Source organism: Notolabrus celidotus, chromosome 7, assembly GCF_009762535.1.
Source record: "Notolabrus celidotus isolate fNotCel1 chromosome 7, fNotCel1.pri, whole genome shotgun sequence".
Lineage (NCBI taxonomy): Eukaryota > Metazoa > Chordata > Actinopteri > Labriformes > Labridae > Notolabrus > Notolabrus celidotus.
Genome location: NC_048278.1, coordinates 30,333,523 through 30,361,499, shown reverse-complemented (window position 1 = coordinate 30,361,499; position 27,977 = coordinate 30,333,523). Strand labels below are relative to the sequence as shown.

Genomic DNA, 27,977 nt, shown 5'->3' with positions numbered 1-27,977 from the left:
ATAAATGTTTGAACTCTGCATTTACTCGTGTACACATAAAACACACTTCATCTCTCATAAATATAACACTATGGTTTTATCAACTCCAACCGCTCAGAGCAGCACCACCACCAGCAGCAGCAGCAGCAGCTCTTTGTGTGTATGCATGCATGTGTGTGTTTGTGCAAATGAGTGCGAATGCAGTTGTACGAGGGTGCGTCAGAGGAAAAAGGAAGTTGCGGGACCAAGTTAAAAGCCTTCAACAGAGTGCAGCTCTGCAGAACACCCACCACGGAAGAAAGGCAGAACGAGAGCACTGAAGTCTGACAATGAAATAATGAAAGAGAGACGGGGAGGTGAACATCGAGAAAGAAGACACTGAGCTGTCAGGACAAACTGAAGGTGGGAACTTATTGTGTTTCTTATTTTGCAGTGAAACAATGTTAGAAAACAATTACGTTTTAAGTACAGTAGTTGCTTTTTTTGTCGTTTTACTTGGTTTGTAGGCCGCTTCAGTGTTTCACTGAAAGGACACTGTGAGAGTGATGGCTTAGTGTTTGCTGAAGGCCAACTGATTTGCTTCTGATTCATTATCTGATTTGTTTTTCAATTCTTAAAAGTTGTTCAACACTAAGAGAAGGAGAAGTGATAAAGTGAGCTTCATTGCAACTATTTGTGTCAAACAAGGCTGAATGTTGTCATAGTGGAAGTCTCCATACCTGTTAACCCAATCAGTGTGAACTTCCAACCTAACACAAAAATCTTTGTTCCTGGTTTCTGGTGAAGCTCACTCATCTCTGGTTACAACTGTGTGTGTAAAGAAATGTGATCCCCTGAATTACTGCAACTACATGTTACAGAGCGATGCTTATCAGCGGCTACTTAATATTGTGCCTGCGAGAATGCATAGATCTTGTCTGAAGTTGTACCTATCCATCAATGTCTATCTATGTATCAGAAAACAAAGATGGAGTTGTGGCGGCAGTGTGCGATTTGGCTGATTGACTGTCGAGTTCTTCCTGACAACCACCGGGTCACATGGGAAAGTGCACAGGTAAACCAGCTGTCACACAAACTCATGCACATGAACCCACACCATGTCTTGGTTCCTCAGTTTAATTTTGTGTCTGTTTCTGTTTCTGTGTGTGTGTGTGTGTGTGTGTGTGTGTGTGTGTGTGTGTGTGTGTGTGTGTGTGTGTGCTGTCCCAGGTGTGCGACCTGGCTCAGGCTCTGAGAGACGGCGTGCTGCTCTGCCAGTTGCTCAACAACCTGCTTCCTCAGGCCGTCAACCTGAGAGAGATCAACCTGCGCCCACAGATGTCCCAGGTAACACACTCACACACTCACACACTCACACATACCTTTTTCCTGCTGCATTTCCATAAGGCATTTCCATAGTGACCAGGAGACAGCACTGAGGCCCTCAGACTGATAGGAAAATACTGTGATTCATATCTTTGAACATCGGGGATACGAATGCTGAGAGTGAGGACAGGATGACAACGAAGAAGAGCGATCACAAAACAACTTTTAGAGCACTCAGACTGCAAAAAAAACATCTCTTTGAGAGTATTTGATCTAATTTTGATCCCTAAAAGTCTTTTCAACATAAAAACAGTGCAGTGAGATTTAGATTTGATGTTTTTCATTAAATTCAACAATATGTTTATGAAAGTTTAAAGTGAAAGTTTTCCATACTTACAGGTAGGGCTGGGCGATAATTTGATAACAATAATTATTGCGATAGAATTTTTATTTTTAAGTTATATATATGGGCTTTTTCGCCTTTAAGCTGAGGAGAGACAGGACATGTGGGGAGTGGAGAGTGGGGGAAGACATGCAGTGAATGGTCGACCGGCCGGGAGTCGAACCAGCGACCTCTGCAACGAGGACTATAGCTTCTAAACATGGGGCGCTTAGACCGCTAGGCCACATGATATAATGTTTTACTTAATATAAATATAACTAATGTTATATTGTGTTCTAACAAGTCCAATGTCCACCTTGACCTCCATGAAAATCTCATCTTACACAAAAGACCTGCTCCCTGTTAACACTGTCAAAAATGAGGGATTCAAGAAGCTTAACAAAATCCAAATACAAGCTAACAACCTTCAATAAGTACCAAAAACCTGCCTTTAAATATACATGAAATCATGATTTGATATCTATCGTGATAATTATCGATATCGACTGATATAAAAAATTGTATTGTGATAACATTTTTTTCAATATCGCCCAGCTCTACTTACAGGGCGAACATTTTCCACCAACTGAGCTTTGTTTATAACATACTGTTGTGTTCAAGGACCTATAAATAACATTTCACAGCCTCTTGAGGGATCAGCATCTGTTAAGGCAATGGACACAGAACATCAGTGGAGACATCCAGCCATTTCTACTCGTTAAAAACATAAATAACTCATAAAGTTCTGAAAACTAGGTCACAGCATCAAACATGAGCATCCGACCAAAACCAATGCTATAGAGCTAACATTACTGTGAGCAGAAATTGATGCATTTTCTGTTGAATCCATTAACACTGTTGAATTGTAATGCTAACTGTGAAGTTATTGATTGCTAACATTAGCTGCTGTCTGACTGTAACCAATAGGTTTAAAGAAGATGTTTTATTTATTCAGTGGGTAAAATGATGATTACTTTAGTTTGCCTTTAATGCTGCCCATCAGACCTGGATGTCTTTACCAGTGTCTTTTTGATAACACATGAGCCTCCTAGGTAAGATGGTGCATATCTTGCATGAAGAAGCACAGATGAATGCACAGGAATCACATTTAATGTCCAGTAGCAGGTTAATTTAGCGCAGCACAAAGGCTGGAAACAGAGATGAATAGCTAACATGGCTCAGTGGAAATACAGTTGTATCTACTGTATAGTTCAGTGGGGACTATTTCATGGTCATGAACAGATATTGTTGTTATATTGGCTGGTTATCTGGTAACTAAATAATCCTTTACATGAAATATAAATGTTGTTTAGAGAGATAACATGTTCATGAGTGAGTGTTATAAGAGAATTGGATCACGTCACAGCTCGCTGAATCAGCCAGTCTTCAGAACCCAGAGTAGGAATGAGTAGATTCCTTCAAAGTATCATTCTACTTCTGAGAAAAAGCTCAAGATATCTTTACCTTTGACCTTCACCTGAGATCAAGGGACATATGAAAGACAAAGAAAGACAGGGAGGTAGAAAAAATGATTGGCTGACACGTGGTTGACCAAAACGTCTTGAGGGAAGTCCTTGAGTTATGTTTGTAAGGACTCACCAGGATGTCTAAACGTGTATGTGCTATCTGTGTACGTGTGCGTGTGTGTAGATGTGTGTGTGAGAGTGCAGAAGTTAATATGGTTTGGCACATGGTTATGAAACCCTGGGAAATCCTATGAGGTCAAGAGTGCTGAAGAAACATCCGGTGATTCACAGAAACATAGGGGTCCACTCTGATGTGCACACACTCTCACGAGTGGAGGATCTTCTCTATGCTACCGTCACAAAGTTTACAACACAATGAGTTACAATGAATTATGATTTCACCATGAGTTAACATGAAATCCTTACAGAGCAATGTGCTGGGTGCAGCAGTATCAGTTTGAAGTCAACATTTCCCCTTTTTCTCGATTTAGAGTTCCGCATTTCCCACTGCTGAGCAGACAGACGCACAGAAAAAGCGAGCAGAGCAGCTGCTTCAGGAAGTTGTGTAAAACAAAAAACGTCTGACCACCATGTCAGTCATTATATGTGTGCTGTGCTGTCTGTGGTTTCTTATGTAGTTAAATTAAAGCAATAGAAAAAGACCCTTCATGGAGCTAATTTCAGTGTCAGACACTCTGTGTGTGTTCACTCAAGTATGTTAATGCTCGTGGTGCGTGTGGCTGAACAGCATTTACATACACTTTCATACAGTTACCACCTCAATCCAGATCCATGAGCTATTTTCTGTAAGGCTACTGGGATGGTGTTTCATAGGAACGTGATGAACACTTCAGTTTTGAACCAGACTCAGGTTGACAAACAAACCTAAAGTAAAGCATCTGAATCTTTATGGACATGATGGTTTTCTCTAACAACTATCTTAGGCAACATGATGTCATTTTTGTTTTGTTACTTCAGTCCAAGTACTCAATTTACCTTTATATTTACATTTTAATGAAGTGTTTTCAGGTTTAATTCATGTTCCTGGGTTCCCCAAGCACCATGGTAAAAAGAAGTTACTGTGGCCAATATTTGCATACCTGCAAACTAAATTACATTTACAGTATGTTCTGATTAATTCAGTTTAAAAGAAACGTGCTTTATTTAGCATGCTGATGTTAGCAATTAGCTAAAGGCAAGGCAAAACAAGGCAACTTTATTTGTATAGCGCATTTCATACATGAGGGCAACTCAATGTGCTTTACATTAAAACATTGAAAGCATTGGAAACATTCAGACAAGCATAAAAGAGCACAATTAAAATGACACATATAATAAAACAGAAAATAATTAGAAATATATTAAAAGTACATTTAAAATGTGCATTTAAAATGAGTTCAATTAAAAAGAAGAAAGTACAAGGGCAACAGCCTGCGATCGTGGCTGTTCAATCTTACTGTGAGCTTTGATAAATAAGAAAAACTGTATTTGATAAATGTATTATTGTTGTGGTATTATTACTACTTTAAACTAATGTTTGTGTCTCTGCCTTTAGTTCCTGTGCCTGAAGAATATCCGGATGTTTCTGGCAGTTTGTCTGGATAAGTTCAATCTCAAGAAAAATGAACTGTTTGAAGCCTTTGACCTGTTTGATGTTCGAGACTTCGCAAAGGTACAAACCCATTACATCCATCCATCTTTCTATATTCAATTCAATTCACTTTGCTTTATTGGCATGAACAAAGACATGTTGTTGCCAAAGCACATACAATTCATACACATACATTACATATATATTATATTCATTACATATATATTCATTACATATTGTATTCATTACATATTATATATATTACATATTTTATACTCATTAATGAACGATGGTGTCACCCATACAGCATATCTCAATGTCCTCACTTGATGCTCATAAAACCTTCACCTAAAATCAGATATTATGGGATGGTGCGTCCCTCAGACTGTGACAGGCAGACGCATATTTAGCAGCCAGAGGAGCTGCTGACCCTTCTGAACTGACAGTTTCTCTTCTGGGGTTATCTAGGTTATCTAGCTATCTAATACAGTAATTATGACTCCTGCATGATGGGAATGCATTGTGCACTTCTACTTCAGTCACTATGGTAGAAGATGTGTGAACCGAGTCCCGACTCCTCACTGCAGCTTGCAGACACCCACATACCCCCAACAGGAAGTATTGGTGATTTTCACGTTGAGGCGGCTCAGTGAATAGATGATTTTTGTTGTTTCAAAGTTCTCTTTCACTTTCGACACAGTGCTGCCTTGAGACTTTGGTGTGAACAACAGCAGATTTGTGAGGTGCTTCTACTTGATTAGTATGTAAGAGGAAGTAGTTTCTTTTTCTAGGAGTTCAGTAAATCCACATAGAGATGACCTCAACTAAACTGTGGTCTCTTTTTTTTTTGCTTTATTTGTTCTTTTTATTAAGTTTACAGTCACTGAGCTTCTCGTTTTCACTTTATACTTCCAGTCAGTCACCCAGTACAGTAAAGTGAAGTCAACACACAGATGTGGTGTAATCTGTGCTGTTATTCTGAATGGTGGAAAAAAGCATTCACATGTTTTACTTAAAGCTCCTGTGAGAGATCTTTACTGGTTATGAAGCAGACTGAAATTAAAAGGGGGGGCTTCTGAGTGACCTGTGAAACCAAAAGAGTCCATCAGTGGCAAGAGTGACCATGTCTATTTCTGAAACCACTGCTGTGTCAGATAAAGAGATTAACAGCACACACTGCAGATTAAACAGACTTTGTTCACATTTCCCATGGCAAAGATTCTCAACAAACTTTACATTTGTGTGTTTAAAGTCAGCGATAAGAGATTTTTTTGTTTTAAAATGTGCAGGAAAATTCAGGACTTAGATTAGTGGTGCCAGTTTGTTCACATTGAGGCAAACTTAAGGTCCCTTACAGGAGCTTTAAAAAATGTAGTAGTACCACATAAAATATCCCATGAGATTATGAAGGCTTAAAGATAAAATGTGAGCCGTGAAAAATGGGTCAATTCATGGGTTTTTCTTTGAACTTCTTGTACATATTTTTCTGCAAACTTCTGAATTAATAATAATAATTGGCCAGACTTATGTAGCGTTTTTCTAAGTACTCACAGCTGCTTTACATGAAGCGTGAAAAATGAAAATAGAATACAAAAAACAGTGGTGGGGAGGGAGTAGAAGTCACGTGTTGTAGGCCTTCTTCCTCCAGCTCTCCTCCTTTCTATGTCTACAGTGAAAGTAGAAGTGAGACTGACAGTTCAAACATAACCTCTTTAATTGGCCTGTGCATGTGTTCTATTGCAGAAGTTTCAGAACAGAAAACTTCTTTTTTTTATATCTCTATCTTACAGAGGAGAACCAAATTCAAAATTTTAATATCTGCCATCTCAACTCGGGATAGAGTTTCAGCCAGAACAAAAGTCAAAAGGGAATTTTGAAGAGAAATAGAATATGTTCAAGGGCAAATAAAACTAGAAATCTAACATGTTTGTAGTTTGATCTTATAAAGTATTACCCCTAAGTGCTTAAATATTAAAGCTCACTGTCACGTTGTTGAGCAGTCAGCTTCTTTTGTGTTCTGTGTGACATGCCTGAGCCTGTCTCTGAGCACATCTCCCATGATATTTATTTCATTTCTGAGATCACTCATCATCACCATCATCATGATCTTAGTTCTGAGGTTACACAGTGGAACCGTGCTCGATCAAAGTGAAACAAGGTTACAGGGGTTATTCAGTGCAGGTGCTGAAGGTGTGAACTAACTCTCTGTATCTTTCTGAGAACTTACTGACTTTACATCTCCTTTAACTCTTTGTGTTTGGTGTGTCTGTTGTTGTAACAGGTCATGAACACTTTGTCCATCCTCTCTCATACATCCATTTCTTTACAAAGAGGACTACAGTGAGTACTGTTCTTTCTCTGTCACACTCTGTCAATTTACACTTGGCATTTCACCTGAGCATTTAGAATTGTTTTTCATAAGCATCTTATGAATAATTTCTACACTCTCATGTATAGTAGCCCACATATAAGGACTTTTTGAGTGTTTTGAATGTCCAGTTATCATCTGAGAAGTATCTATCTATAATACAACTGTATTTGACTTTATTTTGTAGCATAAGGAGAAGGTATCACTAAGATCTTACTGTAACAAAAGTAAAGTAGTCGTTATGTAGAACAGCTCATTTCAGAATGTTTTGTGGATGATAATTATCATCGAGCAGCACTTCTCACTTGAAAAAGAAATCCTTTACATGCATTTCAAAGTTAAGTGCTGGTTGAGTGAAGCACCACTCACTGCAGTAGTTGCAGAATGCATACTCCAGTTTCATTTGTCTATTTCAACAAAATTTGCTTGATGATGATTTTTAATGTGTTTGTTACTCTTCTTCATCTCAAACTCACACACTTTTCCCATCTCCAGGCCTTTTCCTTTGGAGGGATGTACAACAGATGATGATATCTACAGCGGCCTGTCTGACCTGATAGAGTGAGTCTTCTACTGTTGAAATATTTATCTTAAAGATCATTGAACTGGACGTAGTTTATGAACCAAAGTCTGATCTTACAGTTTTTCTCAGTCGCTTTGGTACATTTCTCGAATCATCCTCGACATTTGCAAAACAGTAAGTGCATTTCTCAAAACAATTCATACAAATAGCAAAACACCATGGATTACCTGCAAAAGCCAGTATCTTGCTCAAAATCCTGAGTTCATCTCTCAAAAGTAAATATCTGTCAATGAACATGTCAGTGCCATCAGAGTGACAAGTCCTTGTGTCATTGTGTACGGATAAGACAGTCAAATTGCTGAGTCATGTTGTCAATATAACAGTGTGCTCTAAGGAACGTTCTAATGTAAACTATGGCGAAAGTTTTGATGACAGTTAGTTACACAAGTTACACCTTAGTGTATGTGGGAGTTTGATTGCAAGAGACTGGACACGATTCACATTTACACTTTTACTGTTTGTACTTTGATTTGTTGACAGACCATGCCATTGCAATACAGAAAGAAAAAGACAGCACTGATGCACCTTTGAGCAATTTCAGAAAACTTGATGATCATTGGTTGATCTAATGCTTCACACATTTCCCTTCGTTAGAGAAAGTCAAGATTCATCTGGGAGAAATTGACCAATTCAGGACAGATTTAGAAAAAAAGTCTAAAGCAAATGCACAGAAATATGACTGACATATTCTGACAGCATGTTCAACCATTTTGCATGTGAAGGCTTATGTGATGAACTAATGCCTAAATGTTGTGGAGGGTGAGACTATTCAACAGAGACCTATTATAATACTTTTTGATGTACATGACATAAGCGATTGATAATGAAGGAAACAGCAGAGAATTGTACATAATCATTTGCATGGATGTACCAAAGCATTTGCAACTTGTTCAAAGAAATGAGAAACTGCTTTTTTGAAGTGCACAAGTGACGCAATGATTTGAAGATTGCACAAGTAGTTTTGAGAATTTCAATTCTGATCTGAGAAAGGTACCAAAGTGACTGAGAAGCAGGGGTCTACACCCAGTTTCTGTTGATCACTTGTACAAGGAGGTATTAATAAAAAAAAGTCTATATGTGTAGATAAATGGAGTGGGAACAGCTTAGGTCAATTATTAGACATGAAATAAAGAAACAGAAAATGAAATAGATAATGTTTGAGAATGGTCCCACGACAGAATCAGGAGGCTGAAATGCTGTCATTCAAAAATATCACTCCCTTTCAAAAACTGCATTGTAAATTATTGTGTACCTGAGATGTCTGGAAACAACACTCAAAAGTAAGGAAGAAAAATCTGTAGTTGAAATGAACAATGTTCTTTACCCTCTGTGCATCAGTGATACAGTGGATGACGATGATGACTTGTACGACTTTGTGGAGGACGAGGAGAACGAAGGAGATGAAATCTATGAAGACTTGATGAAGACAGAAGAACAACCTGAAACTGTGAGTGGACCTTACACAACCACATTCAGGCTGACTCATGGAAACTTGAAATCTGGTCAATCCATGGGTGACTCTTCAATTTAGCAATGACTAAAATCCCGGGTGCTGTATCCATTTAGTCATCCAACACAGTGGTTTTCATTGGTTTCGGTTTATGACCCTTATTAGAAAGCATTTAACCTATGACTTTATGTTATTGGTTATATATATATCTACCATGGGTGGCTGGTTTTTCCATTAAATTATTGTATTCCTATTTCTTAGTTTTAGTTTATACATGCATACCTGCCAGGGTGGATGTATTTCTTCATCAAGATTCCCAACGATGAATACTTGTAACCCAGGAGGTATTCCTGCAGTTTCCAGGGGGTATGCAGAGAGGTTTTTTTAGAGGACCTCAAACATAAAACACACCAGAAAGATAACCCATCCCTCTGATATGTTTTCTGCATGTTTTGACCCCTAATCTGTGAATTACTAACCAAAACCACAGAGAATTGTGAGGATATCTGTCTCCATTAGCAGACTGGCGCTTCATTATGAGATGACTTCAGATAGACGTTTCATACAGGAAAGCCATTATGTGTAAATGTCACCGTGCTAAATAATTCATAAAGACTCAATCTGACCACCAGACAGCTGGTGAAAATGAGGCCTCAGGCAGGGTCATAAAATGAAATGGCCTTCAAGGAAGAGAAATCAGGATTTCCTACTGAAACTGAAAACGCTGCACATTTATAGATATTGCTGTAGAATTTTATGCTGCTCATTTCTTTATTTCTTGTTAAATATTAATGCACTCTGTTACTTATATTGTGGTGTGTGTGGTACAATTAGAATGCACTTTCTTGAAGTAAACTCAAAAATTGCAAAAGGGCATCAGGATCTTTTTTCCTCATCTCATCATATTTGGAGTATTTCTCATATATTTTGGAGATATCCTCTTGTCTGGTCTCTTAATGTCTTATGTAACAGGTTTGTGTGTTTGTTTGTGTGTGTGTGTGTGTGTGTGTGTGTGTGTGTGTGTGTGTGTGTGTGTGTGTGTGTGTGTGTGTGTGTGTGTGTGTGTGTGTGTGTGTGTGTGTGTGTGTTTGCAGCAGCAGCAGAAGACTGGGGTGGACAAACGAGAGTGCTGCCTGCAGGAGATCAGACAGACAGAAGAGAAATACTCTGATACTCTAGAATCTATATTACAGGTGTGCCTCAAGACAATCCATTCATAAAAGTTGCCCACAGAAAAAGTCACACATACACACATATTTAACTGCACTTTAATGGAGAGAGTAACAACCAATCTTTTTTGTAGCACTTTATGAAGCCTCTTGAAAGGTTTCTCCATGTTCCAGACATTGAGACAATCTTCATCAACGTTAAGGTAACTATCTACACACCTGGTCATATTCCCACGCTTACCACGACTTCGTAGCCATGTTTACATGTTTTCCTTGTGTGTGTGTGTGTGTGTGTGTGTGTGTGTGTGTGTGTGTGTGTGTGTGTGTGTGTGTGTGTGTGTGTGTGTGTGTGTGTGTGTGTGTGTGTGTGTGTGTGTGTGAAGGAGTTGGCAGTCACCCACCGTTCTTTGTTGGAGGAAGTCCGGACATCTATCCTAACTTATGGAGCCAAGAACCTGTACCAGGTGTTTGTGAACTACAAGGAGAGGTGCGAAACCAAACTCAACATTATTTAGATTTTTTATTTATTTTATTTTTATTGTTTTTATTACTATTGTTGCATATTGTGTTATTAACCTTAAGATTGTGGGGTGGGTTTGGGGTCATGGCTGGGGCTGGGATCTTTTTTTTTATTTATTCTATTTTAAGTTGTTTTTCTTTTACAGCACTTTGTGTTACAATGTCATTGTATGAAAAGTGCTTTATAAATAAAGTCTGATTGATTGATTGAACATTGTTTTATGTCATATAATCTACAATTACATGTATGTTATGATGTGAATCTAAATGCTTACACCCCTCAGGCTCTTACTATACGGCCATTACTGCAGTCAGGTGGAAACAGCGTCCAAACACCTGGACAAGCTTTCCACTAGCAGGGAGGACATCAGAATGAAACTGGAGGTGAGAAGGACACCGATATGAGAACCGATGACGTTTTTTCACAGATGTACTACCATTTGGTAAATAATATGCAACAGATATGTATTGAAAAAAATATTTGTCAGGTAAATTTAAAGCTCCTATAAGGAACTTTCAGTCTGGGTCAATTTGGCTCCCCAGTGGACAAAGCGATGTCTTTTATCTCTTTGCAGATGTTGTGCTGAACATGTGTTTTTAACAAAAACATCACTTCCTGATGTCTTAACTTTCAAAATGATCACTCATCGAGAATCTTTGCTGTGAAAAATATCAAAGAAAAGCTGTTTCTACGGCAAGCTGTAACTCACTGTGTGACGCCTTCCTCACAGCAGCAGTTTCAGGCTTTAGAATAACTGTACAGAAATAATACATGTTGAAAACTGTTGGCCTTGTTTGCTGCTGTAGCTCATGAATAGCTATCAGTATTAATCTCAGTCTCTTTCATAACCATCTAAAACTTCCCCACGAGTTGAATCTACTGCTCTTAAAATGAAATTGCGACATTTTTCCTAGAACTTCAAAGTTTTGTTTTTTTCAAAATGAGATGAGGCAGCTGGTTTTAGGGGAAGCCAAAAAGACACATGGGCACACGGGTGGAGAGTTGCACATCCAGAAAAAAAAACCAAGAAAGATAGAAAGAAAGGCGACTCTTAAGCAACTTTTACTCTTTTAATCTACACTCCAAGAGAGGAGTTAGCAGCACAAGGACAAACCAGAATATTTGGCTAAAAGAAGGAACACTTTAAGATTGTAGTATACTTTACACAACAATTTAGCTCTATGTTGGTATCATAATGTAGTTTACCTGTCCATAAAACGTCCTACAGGAGTAATATGATTGACCTTTTTCTGTGGTAATCTCTTACATTGTGTGCACTTGCACTTCAGTGTCCTTTCCTTAGACCAGGGGTTCCCAAAGTATGGGTTGGGACCCCCAGGGGGGTCGCGAGACACAAATGGGGGGTCGTGAGATGTCTTCAAGAATGTTTTTTTTTTTTTAAGTTATCTAGAAATACTACATTTTACCCATTATAGTAAAAAATATGCACAAAATTAGTAGCTAATCTTGAGATAAAACCTTGAAAATAGAAAATGTAATGAGTTTTCTACCTTTCTTTTAGCCAGATGACTCCTAAGTTTAGGGTTAGTGAACAGTTAATTATCAAAAGCATCAGTAGCAGTACGTTAATTCATCACGGCACAGGAAACACAGCCACATGCTCATATAGGTAGGTTCATTTTCTGCAGACCAGCTAAATGAAGCCACATTAAACCACTTTGGGGGACAGTGGGGGTCGCGAGTCTTTGGCACTTATATTTTGGGGCTGGAAAGTTTGGGAACCCCTGCCTTAGACCATACAAACAGAGGTCTTAACTTTGACTGTGCATTGGGATAATAACTGAGCAAAGACAAATGAAATCTGAATCTGATAGTGTTTGCTGTTTAAGGTGCCCTGTCAGCATTTTCACACACTCATCATTTTCTGGGCCATACGAGGACATTGTAGTGAAAGCTGGTTAGTCAGCTAGGTCTGCCACAACATCCCCTCCCCACATCCATGCTTTTCTGCAAATGCTCACTTCCCTTCATCATCTCTCCCTCAGGAGTGCTCAAAGAGAGCGAATAGTGGACGTTTTTCTCTCAGAGATCTACTCATGGTGCCCATGCAGAGGGTCCTCAAATATCACCTACTGTTACAGGTATGTTTGAACACGAGTGTGTTTTATGTGTGTGTTTTGAGTGTGTGAGTTATTTGAGTTGAGTCTTTTTTATTTGTCTTTTGTTTGTGCTTACAGGAGCTTCTAAAGCACACCACCGACCCCACAGAAAAGGAAAACCTCCGAACAGCTCTTGATGCTATGAGAGTAAGTTGTTTATTGTTTGTTAATGTCAGTCTCTAACTTAAGTGTATATTTGTAAACGTGAATCTAATGCATATGTGTGTTTGTGTGTGTGTTCTTTTCAGGACTTGGCACAATGTGTGAACGAGGTGAAGCGAGACAATGAGGTCATGAGACAGATCACAAGCTTCCAGCTGTCCATAGAAAACCTGGTGAGGTCACATGTTTGTAATCTGTTTGATTTAGCTGTGTCTATATAGTTGATATTTTTGTAACATTATGTCCTCCGCTCTTCAGACACAGTCTCTAGCGATGTATGGTCGTCCCAAAATCGACGGAGAGCTGAAGTTCTGCGGCCCAGAGAAAAAGTCCAAACAGGACAGGTGTGTGTTGTTCATGCATCAGTGTTTGTTTCATGTGTTAATGCCATATATCTGACCTTTGATTATTTCTGTGCTTGTTGCTGCTCATCAGGTATGCATTCCTCTTCGATAAAGCCATGTTTGTGTGCAAGAAGAAAGGTGGAGAGAATTTTGAGCTCAAGGAGATCATTGAACTACAGCACTACGAGTTACGGGATGAAACAACGGGAGAAAAGGACAAAAAAAAGGTCTTGTTATGTCTCTGTAGCACCGACCATAACACAGTGCACATCTTCCTTCATACCTTCCTTAAAGCTAACTGTGTGTTTTTGTGTTTTATCATCAGTGGTCTTATTCGTTCCTCCTGCTCGACTGCAACGGAAGGTGTGGGTACGATTTATACTTCAAAACCAGAGAGTTGAAGAAGAAATGGCTGGAACAGTTTGAAATGGCTGTGTGAGTGATCACACACACATACTTTATACACATACACACATATACAAATGAAACAGAGACACACACAGTAAGAGAGGACAGTGTTTTTTTTTTTTCAATATATTTGTATTGATTTTTCATGGACATACATTCATAATAAACAGGGATACAATGTTGAATATAGACACAAATATCCATAGTTTAGTCAAAATTAGCCTAGAAAGGAACATCAAGGGTGCTGGTGGAACGTACCAAAACACCAACAACAGAAACCTCCCAAAAAACAAAAATAGGTAAATAGATTTCATTAGATATCATTAAATAATAATAATAATAATAATAATAATAATAATAATAATAATAATAATAATAATAATAATTATTATTATTATTATTATTATTTAATTATATTATTATTATTATTATTATTATTATTATTATTATTATTATTATTATATTCAATAATATTTAATAATATTTAATAATATTTAATAAATAAGAAATTGAGGAGTGTATTAAAATGTTAGAAAAAATAACAAAAGCAAAAAAACAAAACAAAAAACTCACACACACACACACACACACACACACTCACACACATAGGGAGGGGGGGGGGGGGGGGGGGGGGGGGGGGGGTTGCTCCAGTTGCACACATATGTGGAGTGTTGCCAGTCACAGTATTTTAACAGTATACCAAATCTGCTGGATGTTAATCAATCCAACTGCAGCCATCAAGATCCTTGACAAAGTTCATGAAACCATCCCAAGTGCTATGAAAGTTCTGGAGGGTGCCATTTACACTGTATCAGATCTTTTCAGATTAGACATAATATTATGGATGAGATGAGTGTGGGTGTGCGGAGCAGCTTAAGAGAGGACAGTCTTGTCTTTATCTCATGAAGCTACAAGTGTTCGTATATTTTAGCTTGAGGTATTTTAATACTCAACTCATTTGTATTTATAAAGCACCTTTCATACTTTCAAGCATGCAGCTTAAAGTGCTTCACAAGAGATCAAAGAGACAGAAAATAGCAGCAATAGGTAAAATAATACAAGGCTAAAACAAGATAGAGGAGAGTGACATGAAATACTTCAAAATAAAATAAAATCATTGATATAAGATCAGATAAATATCAGAAAAATAAACATAAAATAATATTATAAATAAACATGCAATAAAACAAGACACAAATTATGTTAAAACAATGGTAATAAAGGTCATAATGCAGTCCAGGGCTAAACTGAAGTTATTCAAAGTTAAAAGCCAGAATAAAAGGTAAGTCTAGTTTACTTTTAAAAACAATACAGCTTTTTTGTTGCTGAAAAGCAATATATACAGCATTCAATCATTCTTCAGACATCATGTTGATCATTTTATATATTTGGGATAATAATAATAATAAAAGACCAATTTAACAATATTTAATATGAAATAAGCAGCTGTCTCCAAGCAGAGGTTGCAGAAGTTTTCTCGACTTCCCAAGGTTCACTCTAAACACTTGCATGTAAAATGTTGTTTCATGTACAGCAGGTTGAATTAGATTACCTCCTTTTCTGTGCAGAAGGTTATCTAATTCAAGGTTAGGAAATCAATGATAATGTGAAGGTGATCTCATTTACTTTCTGGTCTTTCAGGATATTTGCATTGATTTATACAATGTAAAGCACATTGTAATAAAAGTAGAACAGATGTAGAAGGAAGTTTGTCTTTGTGGTTCATTGCATTTGTTTTTCTGCTATTGTTGGTTTCTACAGTCTTTGAATACCAAATAGGCGCTCTCTTTGCAGAGGGCAACAACAAGGTTTGTTTTTCAGTGTCACCAAAGTCGAGCTTGTGATGTTAATCAGCTCTGTTGATGCTTGTCACTGCTCGTCAGGTCGAATATGTGTCCAGAGAACTCCACAGCTAACGGCCATGACTTCCAGATGCACTGCTTTGAGGAAACCACCTGCTGCAAGGCCTGCTCCATGCTGTTGAGGTACTTTCTCTCATTTTCTCTCAAACTTTTAACTTTGAAAAGAAACTCATCCACTGAGGCTACATCTCCCCTTCATGTCGTCTGCAGAGGGATCTTTTTCCAGGGCTATCGCTGCACTCGCTGTAAAATGGCTGCACATAAAGAGTGTTTAGGCAGAGTTCCTGTCTGTGGACGAAACTCAGGTCTGTATCAATCTTTCTGCATGAATACGAATAATTTTACTTTATCAACTTACACTTCTGACACTGATTGTCCTTTTAAACCCACAGATCATTCCGGTACTATGAGGAAGGTAAGACTAATAATCATCTATTACAGTTTGGATGTGGTTTTGAAATTGTTCAGACAGAGGTGATAGATCAGTCTTTTTTTTACTTTCTTGTTTTTTTATTTTCCTTACATATCATATATATATTTTTTTATGTACACACATTTTGAGGAGGTATTTTTGCCTTCTCTGGATAGTTTTGAAAGCAAATATGCAGATAGGAAAGGGGGTTTATAACATGCAACAAAGGCACTGACTAGAAATGTGACATGCTAAATGAAAACTTGATTTATCTTGTCAATATTTGAAGTCAATTTTTAACTCAACATGTGCCAAAAGATCAAAGATGGAATCATTTATCCATTTGTGTTATCCTTTTATCCTTCAGAATAAAACACAGAAGTCTCCTGCAAATTCCAGCGTTGGTAAGGGATCCTACAAAATAACAAACATCATTTCTATTTTTGAAAACATATCCTTAAAAAAGCAGGAAATACTTTCAATGTTAGGTCCTGTTTATTCTGCAAAATGATCTCCTCATTTTTAACAGTAATTTAGATATTTTGACAGAACTGAACTTCATAATGTGTCAGATCTCCTCCCTTATAATTATTCTCTCTCTCTCTCTCTCTCTCTCTCTCTCTCTCTCTCTCTCTCTCTCTCTCTCTCTCTCTCTCTTAGGATTCCCTAAAATGGAGGTGTGTCAGGAGTATTATGGCTTGCCGCCACCCCCTGTGGGCTTTGGCCAACCAATTCACCTCTCCAAAGGTGACATCATTGAGCTGACCCGGGCTGATGCTGACCTGCCGTGGTGGGAGGTAGAGTTAAAAAACGAGCGTTAACGCTCTGAAAGCTGAGAGGGGGATCATCCTTTTTTTTCTTTTTTTTGAGCCTTGTTTCCTGTGGTTAATGTGTTGTTTTGAGATGCTCTTGTCTTTTCGGTCTCTTTTGTAATTTTGTATACTGTTCTCTATCTTCCACTTCCTCCCTCGTGCCCGACCACGTTTCTGCCTCTCCTGTGTGATGCAGCTCAAAGGTTTTAATTCAGAATAAATCAAACACTATGACTGGATTAAATGTAGCTGCTTTGGTTTTAGGTGTTATGACTTTTGACTCTGTCAGTGCTCACTAGGACATTCAATTACAATAGTAGTGATTTATATTCTCCACAACACCCTGTGCTTTTCTGATCAGTCAAAGGGTCTACTCTGAGAAAAGTCTGACACTTACATCATTGGTGATCAGTTTTCTAAAGCCCATCATAGCTAGATTAGATTAGTTGGGAGCTGTTGGCCTAGCGGTTTAGGCATGTGCCCCATGTACAGAGGCTGTAGCCCTCATTGCACGGCCCCTTGTTTGACTCCCATCCTCAACAACCATGCTGCCTATCTTTCCTCACTCTCTGCTCCGCACATTTCCTGTCTTTCTTCAGCTGTCTTATCCATTAATGGAAGATATACCCCAAAAAATATGGTTAGTCGTGAAAGAAGTGAAGCAGATGAAAGACTGGTTTTGAGCTTTGTTCTTTCAAGTTCTGTGAGGAGTTTTCATGCTGTGTTGATTGTGCCCCCTCTGGATGAAACTGGCAGTGTTTTGTGATGAAGATTGCATTTAATGATCCGTCACCCACTGTCGTAAAGATGTGGCTCTTTTTTTTCTTTTATAATTCACCAATTAGTGTAGAAACATGTAGGCAATACAGACATACTAATAAGTACAAACATTACAAAACATGGAAGGACACATTTATACACTTGTGAAGAGAGAGAAAACAGAAGAAAAGAGAGGGGGGGAAAAGGAACCCAGAACAAAACAAAACAAAAAGAAAAAAAAAGAGAACAAAAAAGAAAGAAAGATAATAATGATAATATTAGCAATCAATAAGAGTAGTAATGTGGCAATATATCATAATAAGAGTAATCAATAAGTAAAATAGCTCTAAGACCAAAGGGAATGAAAAAAAAGAAATAATAATAACTCAGTTGAAAAGAAAAAGAGGAGATAGAAAAGAAAAGAGATTGAGTGAGGGAGAAGCAAAAAAAGAGTAAATACATAGAGGGTGGAGTCTGTTTGGGTGCATTTCAGGAAGAAGATGTGGCTCTTGCCGAAGCATGCATTTGTTGTGGAAGCAAATTAATGAGTCCAGATCTTCTTTTAAATACTACTCCTCTTTGTTCAAGAGAACTTTTGCAGTGATGAGATGATGTATTAATTTGTAGCTACGTAAAATTATCAACTGTATCATAAACTTTTTAAAGGATTTAATACTGTTAGCTTGACTAGACGTACCGGTTTTCCATTAACCATCACAGCCGTGATGTCATGGTGTGTGCTCAGATGTCTTCATAAATGTCTGAGTAATGTAAACATGCTCACAGTTTACCTCCTTTAAGAGCAGTGAAGCATTCACACATCAAGATAAACACTGATTAAAGAGTGTCAATTCAATTCAATTCAATTTTGCTTTATTGGCATGAATAAAAAAACATGTTATTGCCAAAGCACATAAATTCATACACATACATTACATATATATCCACAACACACTACACTCACCACATATACATTAATCACACACCATATTCATAACATATTATATTAATTACATATTATATTCATCACATACATATCAACCACATATTATATATATTACATATTCTACATGCATTACTGAACGGTTACCCATGTCCTCACCAGATGCGGCACGCTCACAAAACCCCCACCCAAAATCAAACACCATGGGATGATGCGTCCCTCAGGCTGTGACAGGCAGACACATATACTGTCTAAAACTATACTGCAGCAGAGAGCACACCTCTTTATGCTAATCTTACTCTAGTATCAGCCATGAGTACATTTAACATTGTTAAATTATTGTATAATTTTATAACATTTATTATTGAGAAAATGATTTCAAGTAAATTTACACTTCAGGCTGAGAGCCAAATATCAACTCTAGTTCTCGTAAAAACTCCGACCCAAACACTGGCACTAATATGTCAGTATGAGGAAATCCCCAGTCTTGTTGCAGATAATCTAATGTTGCTATGTAGGTCATGACGAGGCATTATTTTAAAAGTCAGATTAGTTCAACATCAGTAAAAACTCCTCACAGTATCTTTAAAGTTTGAACTTGTTACTGGTCTTAACATAGTGGGTATTGTGGCTGTTCACCCCTCTTTGATTCATTCTTTTATTCATAAATATTCTTTTAGTTGTTTCAATCTTTTCAAAACATCCTCAGTAATCATGTTGCACAACTTTTAGTTGAATCACCTTGCGTTAATCAGATGTGTTGTGTCATGGTGGCGTTTGTTTCTTAGTTAATCATATTTGTCGATATGATGCTTAATTTCTGTGTTGAAGCGTTGTTCAGTCCACCCAGTTCTGCCATGTGATTTGTTGCTGTGTGTGTCACTCAGGGAAGGAACCTGACTCTCGGACAGATGGGATGGTTCCCCTGCCAAAAAGTTCAGCCGTACGTTACTGTGAGTACGATCCAAGAACGAACATGAACTAAGAACACACGACCCTCATGAAGCAGAAAATGTCTTTCAAAACTACAGAGGGACTTTTGATTCCATCAGTATGTGTCAGCTTTCACAAGTTAGCGGCTGTGTACTGAAACCTACACTGACTGTATTAAGTAGAGAAGAACATTTACCACCACGACCACAGACTGTTGCAACTTTGACATCTTCCCTTTGTGTAATCTCACCCTTTCTCAGAGGCCTACCTCGGACCTGTCTGGCTTCCACTGGTGAGTATTTACAAGAACTAGTTTCAATCACCCGCTCGCCAAACCACTCAGAGCCTTATTTCTTCTTTATTGCAAAGCACTTCAATAAGGGCTTCAACACCCCAGAGCTTAAACAGAAAATGACACTCAGCCACAAAAACAGAAGAAGATACCGCAGGGGATAAATCCAACTCACACTATTATTTTCACTTTTAAAAATAACTAGATATACTTATTTAAATGAGTGATATCTGCCCTGAGCTTGTGATAAGAACAATAAAGAGCTACAGAGAACATGAAACAGCTTGTGCTTGAAGTCACTGTCCTTAGTATTAGAAAGTTATTTACTTTGGCGCCACCTGATGTTCAGAACATAGGCTTACACGTGCAAGGAATTTCAGATTCAGTTTTCTAAAGTTTCATATTCCTGCTTTCTCTGGGCAAAGAATAAAGTTCTGGTTCTCACTGTGTTTTAAGGTTTGCAGGAAACATGGACAGAACCGCGGCCAAAAACCTGCTGATGTCTCGATCTGATGGAACCTTCCTTGTACGGCAAAAAGACGCAGGAGAGTTTGCTATCAGCATCAAGTGAGTGTTATAAAATAATCTGATTGAGAGGAATGTTACGGTTCTCTAGTTTTCTGAAGTACAAGTTTAAGACCTAGATGGAGCTAGATACATTGAGTTCACAACTCAAGATCTTTGTGGTTCTTTTGTAGCTCTTGGGAAAGATTTCTCATCCTCCAAACAATGAGCTTCCTTTTACTCTTATTTAATATCATTTTTCAAATCTCAAAGAACTTGTTTTTACTTTTCTCTCTCTTTTGTTTTTCAACTTATTTCTGCTCCCCCAGGTTCAACATGGACATTCGGCACATCAAAATCACCTCTGCTGAGGGTCTATTCCGCATCAATGACAAGAAAGCATTCAAGGGTTTAATCGTAAGTATTACAACATCAGCTGATTAAAATGTAATGACAATGACCAGAAGAATCCTCTGACTCTGGCACATACCTTGGAGACTAAAGAGTAACAGAACTAATAGAGCTCTCCTCTCCTCTCCTCTATGTGTCAGGAGCTGATTCAGTTTTACCAAACGAACTCTCTAAAGGAGTACTTCAAGGAAGTGGACACCACGCTGTGTACACCTTACAAACAACCAGAGCAGAGCAACTTGCCCAACAACACGCCAAACATCACACCAGGTAAAACACGTCTCTTAGGCACAGCTGAGCTTTGAGAAAAAATTCTTCATCTCTTTTGACATGCCTATGTTTAACAGGCTTTATGTTTATATACCATGTTCTCTACCTTAGCTAGGTTTATAGCAGGTAAAGTTGTGTGTAAGTTTAGACAATGGGAATGGATTTAGCTGTCTATACACCAGGTCATAGACCAAAGTAGGCCTTCTGGAGAAGTTAAAAAGTTGATTTGATGATTGAATTAACTGCTCTTTTAGCTATTTACTCAATTCATGTTGAAATATTTCACTTGAAAGCATAAATGTCTTGTGTTGTGTTGGAGGAGAAATCAGTCAAACACCAGATTCATTTAGTTTCACCTTCTAAGGACCATAAATGTTTGATCATAGGTTGATGAGGATCTGTAATGCTAATGTTGGCATTTTTCTGTTGGACCGAAGTACCATAAAATCCAGAATACTGGTCACACTGGTACATGAGATAAGATAAGATAAGATAAGATAAGATAAGATAAGATAAGATAAGATAAGATAAGATAAGATAAACTTTATTGTCTCAGGGGGGAAATTTGTTGTGGACATAAGTGCAGTGCTGCTCACAATCAATACATTCATTCATTCATTGTACCAATATACAATAACATGCCCACTGTCAAAGATAAAAAAAAAAAAAAACATGTCACTGTGGCATACCAATGACACAACAAATACCAATAATACAATGAATACCAATAAGATAGTGCAAGAGTAAGTGAACCCTCATACTCATACAAGAGCATTATCTAGTGCAGATTGTTTGTTGAGTAGAGTGATGGAAGTAGGGAGGAAGGAGAGCTTGAAGCGATTACTTTTATATCTGCTTGCTCTGAACCGTCTTCCAGAGGGCAGTAATTCATATTCTGAATAAAGAACATGAGAAGAGTCCTTCAAGATTTTTTGTGCCTGATTGACAACAGTATTCCCAAAGATAGTTTGAAGGGACAGGTAGTTTTTCTTACCAATCACTTTCCTGTCACATAAGACACAGTCTGCTTTCGGGGCTCCCCAAGGGAGGGAAAAGTGTTTAACCAATCTTCCTGTGTGACAGTATCGATTTTGTTCAGCAAAGTTCACAGCGTACATTTTCTGTGCAGCGTTATATTAACACCTGTACATGGTGTTTGCACTCTTGCTAGCAGCACAGTAGTAGCTAACAGTAACTTTGATAGCTGTGAGGTACAGACTGCCTGACAACAACCAATTTGCCAAGACTTGCTTCACCCACCTGTGCTGGTTGTGTTCTCTTAAATTTAGGAGTCTTCTCAATCAAACCAGCAGTGGTGGACAAAGTACACAGCTTCATTACTTAAGTCAAAGTATAGATACTTCAGGTCAAATATTACTCCAATACAAGTGAAAGTTGCTCTGTCAGATTATTACTTGAGTTAAAGTACTGAAGTACTTGCTTTTAAAAATACTAAAGTACTCAAAGTACTTCTTGAAAAATCTTTAAACTTTGTATTTTCACAATACATAAGTGCAGTCAAGAATACATAAAAGTACATTCTGTTACATCATGTTTATTTAGAAAACATTACTTTACATCTCTGAAAACTATACCATGGAATAAAAACAGCAACTACTCCAAACACAGACAACTTAGTAACAGGGGGAGCATTTCAAACGATACGTATCATTCTTCATTTCAAAAACCTCTGACAGGGGCTGAAGATATGGGAGCTCAGGTGGAGAATTATAGCCATCATTACCACCTCTGAATGAACTGCCTGATCTGAGTGAAGTTTGCTCTGTTTGCTCCACGTTCAACTGTGGGATCAAATTTCAGAAAAGATAAGGAATTTCATGAGCTGACTTCAAAGCAAAAGTAGTGAGTGAACTACTGATAGAAATGTAGTGGAGTCAAAAGTACAATAATTGTATTCTGAATGTAGTGGAGTAAAAGTAATAAGTTCCCCCAAAAAATAATACTCAAGTAAAGTACAGATACTCAAAAAATGTACTTAAGTACAGTACTCAAGTAAATTTACTGTGTTACTGTCCACCACTGCAAACCAGCAGTCCACAACATTTAATTAGTATACCACTGTTTTCTTAAACTGCACGATTATAGAGACAAGCTGTTAACAATGTTGCTGTAACAAAGCTGTAGCTAGATAACAGCTCCATCTTCTGGGTAAAATACCTCTCTGCATTTTATCCTGGTGCATTTGTCACACCGGTGTATAGAAAACAGCCTACTTTTTAGATGAAAACAAATGTGTTAAAAGTGAGTCTTGTACACCGGATTTACAGTAATCGATAGCTTTTTATAGTCCAGCTGCTAACAGAATAATACTATAGTTTACAGTTATGTATATTACATTTTGTGTTCTAAATCTTTTCAGAGAACAGAAACACGAATATGAAAAACCTCTGAATTTTGTGGGGTTGTAAGGTTTTCTTTTACATTTGAACAGCACCAAGCACGCAGTTTTCCTGGTTCCTGTTTTTTCCGTTAAGGTCAAGTCAAGTCAAATTTACTTATAAAGCACATTTAAAAACACAGCAGAAGCTGACCAAAGTGCTGTACAATACATAAAAAACACAATGTGAGACCAATCCAAACAATTATTTAAAAACGAGACAAACAAACAACAAGGAAAGCACATCATTGGGGATTGAAACCTATTCAGGGCTAGAGGACTCAGATGCTAAAATATAAAAGCGTGTTTTGAGGTGAGTCTTAAAAGAGTCGACAGAGGGGGTGGCTCTGATTGAGGAGGGGAGGCTGTTCCAAAGACGTGGGGCCTTGACACTAAAAGCGCGGTCACCCTTCAGTTTATATTTTGGCCAGAGAACTGCCAGGAGACTGCCAGGGTATCCCCCTCCTGACTCTATCTTAAAATGTAAACGCAGATACAGTATGAGATGTTATTTATCTTCTCATATATACAGTGTTAAGATATAAAGTAAGATCATTTCATAAATTATCATTGCTTGTATCCATGTTTCCACACTGGCTCTGTCTGACAGGAGGCAGCATGAAGAGTTTTGGCGTTGTGAGGGCCAGGTACGACTTCTCAGCCAGAGACCGCACAGAGCTGTCACTGCGCGAAGGAGACACCATCAAGATCCTCTCCAAGAAAGGCCACAGTGGGTGGTGGAAAGGAGAGGTGTACGGCCGGGTGAGGAATTGTAAAGCATCTAGTCATCAATATAGTGTTTACAGATTTGTAGCACCTCATCTTACCTTTGCTTCTTCTGTGTTTCCAGGTGGGCTTGTTTCCAGCAAACTACGTAGAGGAGGACTACTCTGACTACTGCTGACGTGGATCCAGAGATGTGTGGAACCTTACTGCATGTTCAGGGGTCTATGTGGAACCTGGTCCCATCAATTGCATTAATGCATATGCAGGAGTGTGTTTCAGTGTGTGTGTGTGTGTGTGTGTGTATGTATGTGTGTGTGTGTGTGTGTGTGTGTGTAAGAGAGTGAGAGTTGCTCCCTGATCTAATGACTGTTGACTGATGTGAATAAAACTTTTGTTCAGCTGATCTGAATAATGTCTGGTTTTTACACATAACTCTATGCATGTTCTTGAACTGAACAACCAGGTGTGATTTAAACATCTCGTTTTTAATCACTTGAGTTAAAGTTCTTATGGTGCCATGTCTGTGTTGCTCTGCTTTACGAATATAAGACTTGAAGAATATCTATACATGCATGCTTTAGACTATTCCAGCTGTGGAGGTTGAGCTTTTTTCAGCTATTGACAAACTGTAACAACAATCAAACATCACATCCTGCACTGATTTAGAAAGTAATATTAATAGGTTGCATTCAAGATTACAGTAATAACCAGCACTCAGACGTTTCTGTAGGTAAATATCAGCTTTAATTTCAAAATATCAAAACAAAAGTGAACAACAAATCTTCCACATAATAATTCTTGGGCATTAAAATCAAAAACTAAAACGGAGGATAACGTGACGTCTGTGTGTTTTCTGTTCTAAAGATACTGCTCCCTCTCGGTTTTGTCTCATCATGGTGGTTTCCTGCGACAGATTCCATCGACTCCATCTCTCTTCATAACAAGGATGAGGTTGTTTGTTTATGAAGCATTGATTTGTGGTCCTGCCCTACTGGTAATACAGCTCCAGGTTCATCCCGTCATGGATCTCATCTGCAGAGGTCGTGGTTAAGTGAAACACAGCAGGAGAAAATGGTTCTGCATGTCTATCTATATTGATTAATGTGTTCACTGACATTAATGTAATCAATCTTCTGTTTTCAAAACCAGAAAAATGGCAGCATTTCCTGATTATAAATTATAAATTAGCAAACTGAATTATTGTTTATTGGTTTGCAAAGTATTTCTCTAAAGATGTTCTAAAATGGAAAGAAAATTATTAATCTTTAAATTTATATTTTACTTGTTTTGTCATTGCTATAATATTTTTCAGTAAACACACCAAACACTTATAGAAAATGCATACTGATCAGTTATAGGCCCCAAAAACAATCCCTCAAACCAAGGCCCAGCTTTAATAATAGACTTTTGATCCTTAATGAATAATGCTAACCTTTAAAGAGTCAAAATCAAGAGCACACAGGGTTGCAAAATTTGGGGGATTTTCAAAGTTTGAAACATTCCATGGGAATTAACGAGAATTGATGGGAATAAACCAGGAGTTTACTAAATTGAAGGTTGGCTCTTAATAGGGAACTTAAATATAGTTGGGGAAAATATATTTTAGCATAATCCTGACTAAAACAACCAGATTTAATGTAAGTACAGTTGAATATCTATGCTATTCCTCAATCACATGCACATAGCACACTGCTTACTGCAGAGCTATTAAGACCACGCCCCCTACATGCACTGTGATTGTTCAATAAAATATTTAACACTTGATAAAGTTCTACTTACAAATAAATCTGTTTTAATGTGATTATTTTGAATGGATGTCTGCTTATAACAAAACATATTTATGCTTGGATATGACACCTTTCCATTAAATTACCCTCAATTCCCAGTTAATTCCCATACATTCCCTTGGAAAGTTTCCAATTTGGAATACTTCCAAAATTCCCCAGCTTAACTACCCATGGAAATTTACTGGAAACTTTCCACCCCTTTGCAACCCTAATGAAAATACAAAAACTGATTCTATAATTTAAGTGACAAGTGAAAGCAGCAAAACATATGATGTAAAGGATACAGTCACCCAGAGTTACATGATCCTTGAATATGGTATACCTGTGGAAATAGGAGGAGGATCATTTAGTTTCTCACAGGAAACAGACACAGAATCACTTGTTGAAGTCAACAAAGCAGAACTGAAAACAAGCTGCCTACCATTTCTTTAATACAATCTTATCACTCCTTGTTCCTGTCTGGGCAGAAATGAGCTTCTTCAGATCCCCAATGGTATCGTCAGCGCTGAAACACAAGCGTTAAGGAAGGGAAAGGCGTAATGGCATGGCAAAACAAAAACGATGAGACGTTTACGGTCTTGTGCTTTAATCTGCCAACACAGAGAGAGAGTCCACTCCTTCTGATGTGGCTCAAGCTCACTCATGCTGACACAGGGATAAGGCGGGAGACATTTGTCAGCGTTAGTTGCAGTTTCTTTGAAGGATACTTGCATTTGACCCGGACTTTCTTGCCCAAACGATCGTTACAAACCACCTCGATCATCTTTTCCGTCCTGTTTGAAGAAGAGAATTAGGCAAGGCAAGTTTATTTATAGAGCACCATTCATACAAAGAGCAATTCAAAGTGCTTTACAGAGTTAAAAACAAAAAACAGAACAGTAACAAATCAACAACACACAGCAAACACTTCAAACATTGAAATTTTATATGTGGCCAGTTATGTTTGATCTTCTCTCTCTCCCTCTCTCCCTCTCTCCCTCTCTCCCTCTCTCTCTCCCTCTCTCCCTCTCTCCCTCTCTGTACTTCTGTAACTTAACGTACATAGGAAACAGTGTTGGGTCTAATTATTTATTTCAATTAGGAGTGATTATTATAAATAATCAGACCTCTTGACACCCCTGCAGGGTGTCCATATGTCCAACATCTAATTGTAGATCCAATATCAGGTTAATTCCATAATACCTTGTCAGAAAATATCCAATTTAAAATGTGACATTAAACAAATATAAGCATGAAAACATAAAATGTTTTAAAATCTAACATCAAGAAAGAAAGAAAGTAAATTTAGTTACAAAACGTCATTGAAACTCAGTTTGTTAAAAGGAGGATCAGACCCTACCTGACAGAACACGCAACACAGCTTCTGGTTCAGACTCTTGTAATGTCACGCATTGACTACTGCAACTCTCTACTGGCAGGCCTCCCTGCATTCACAGTTAAACCTCTGCAAATGATCCAGAACGCAGCTGCACATCTGGTCTTCAACCAGCCTAAGACAGCTCATGTCACTCCCCTGCTCATCTCACTGCACTGGCTTCCAGTTGCAGCTCGCATCAGATACAAAACTCTACTCATGACTCACAAAGCAGTCACCAAAACCGCTCCAGTTTACCTGGAACCCCTCATCCAGGTCTACTGCCCTTCTCGCCCGCTACTCTCAGCCTCTGAAAAGCGCCTCATGCTTCCAGCAAACAAGGCCTCAAAATCACTAGCTCGACTCTTCTCTTCTGTTGCCCCTAAATGGTGGAATGAATTAGCCAACTCCATTCAATCTGCAGAGTCCCTCTCTACTTTCACTTTAGACAGCTAAAGACCCAGCTCTTTAGGAAGCACTATGCACTTAGCTAGACTGTTGTCCACTGTTGTCCCCAGTGGCAGATCATGTCTTCCAGCTACAGTTGACTCACACTGTCCTGCTCTACTCTGGGAATCTGTGTTCAGCTCTTGAGTGACCCAGCACTTGGTACTTTGGTAATTAATGTGGTGATGACAAGTTAATTGTTGATGATGACAATGGAAGG

General features: G+C 38.1%; 1 protein-coding gene across 2 annotated transcripts; it reads left to right on the top strand.

Moving 5' to 3' along the window:
* The first annotated feature begins 20 nt into the window (after window positions 1-20).
* Window positions 21-24,572, top strand: LOC117815256 (proto-oncogene vav-like). Of its 2 annotated transcripts, none has more exons than XM_034686863.1 (29): window positions 21-381; window positions 938-1,033; window positions 1,189-1,305; window positions 4,688-4,804; window positions 7,005-7,063; window positions 7,587-7,652; window positions 9,013-9,121; window positions 10,219-10,317; window positions 10,428-10,496; window positions 10,677-10,780; window positions 11,097-11,196; window positions 12,820-12,915; window positions 13,012-13,080; window positions 13,182-13,268; window positions 13,354-13,439; window positions 13,531-13,666; window positions 13,765-13,874; window positions 15,731-15,832; window positions 15,920-16,014; window positions 16,102-16,124; window positions 16,489-16,525; window positions 16,782-16,798; window positions 19,523-19,588; window positions 19,829-19,860; window positions 20,317-20,427; window positions 20,694-20,781; window positions 20,916-21,045; window positions 24,054-24,205; window positions 24,294-24,572. In XM_034686863.1, the coding sequence occupies exons 2-29, from the start codon at window positions 947-949 to the stop codon at window positions 24,345-24,347; spliced, it is 2,418 nt and encodes an 805-aa protein (XP_034542754.1). In that variant the 5' UTR covers window positions 21-381; window positions 938-946; the 3' UTR covers window positions 24,348-24,572. The 2 variants fall into 2 exon arrangements, with proteins under 2 accessions (XP_034542754.1, XP_034542753.1); XM_034686862.1 differs by having other exon boundaries at window positions 16,782-16,918.
* Window positions 24,573-27,977: the final 3,405 nt, after the last annotated feature.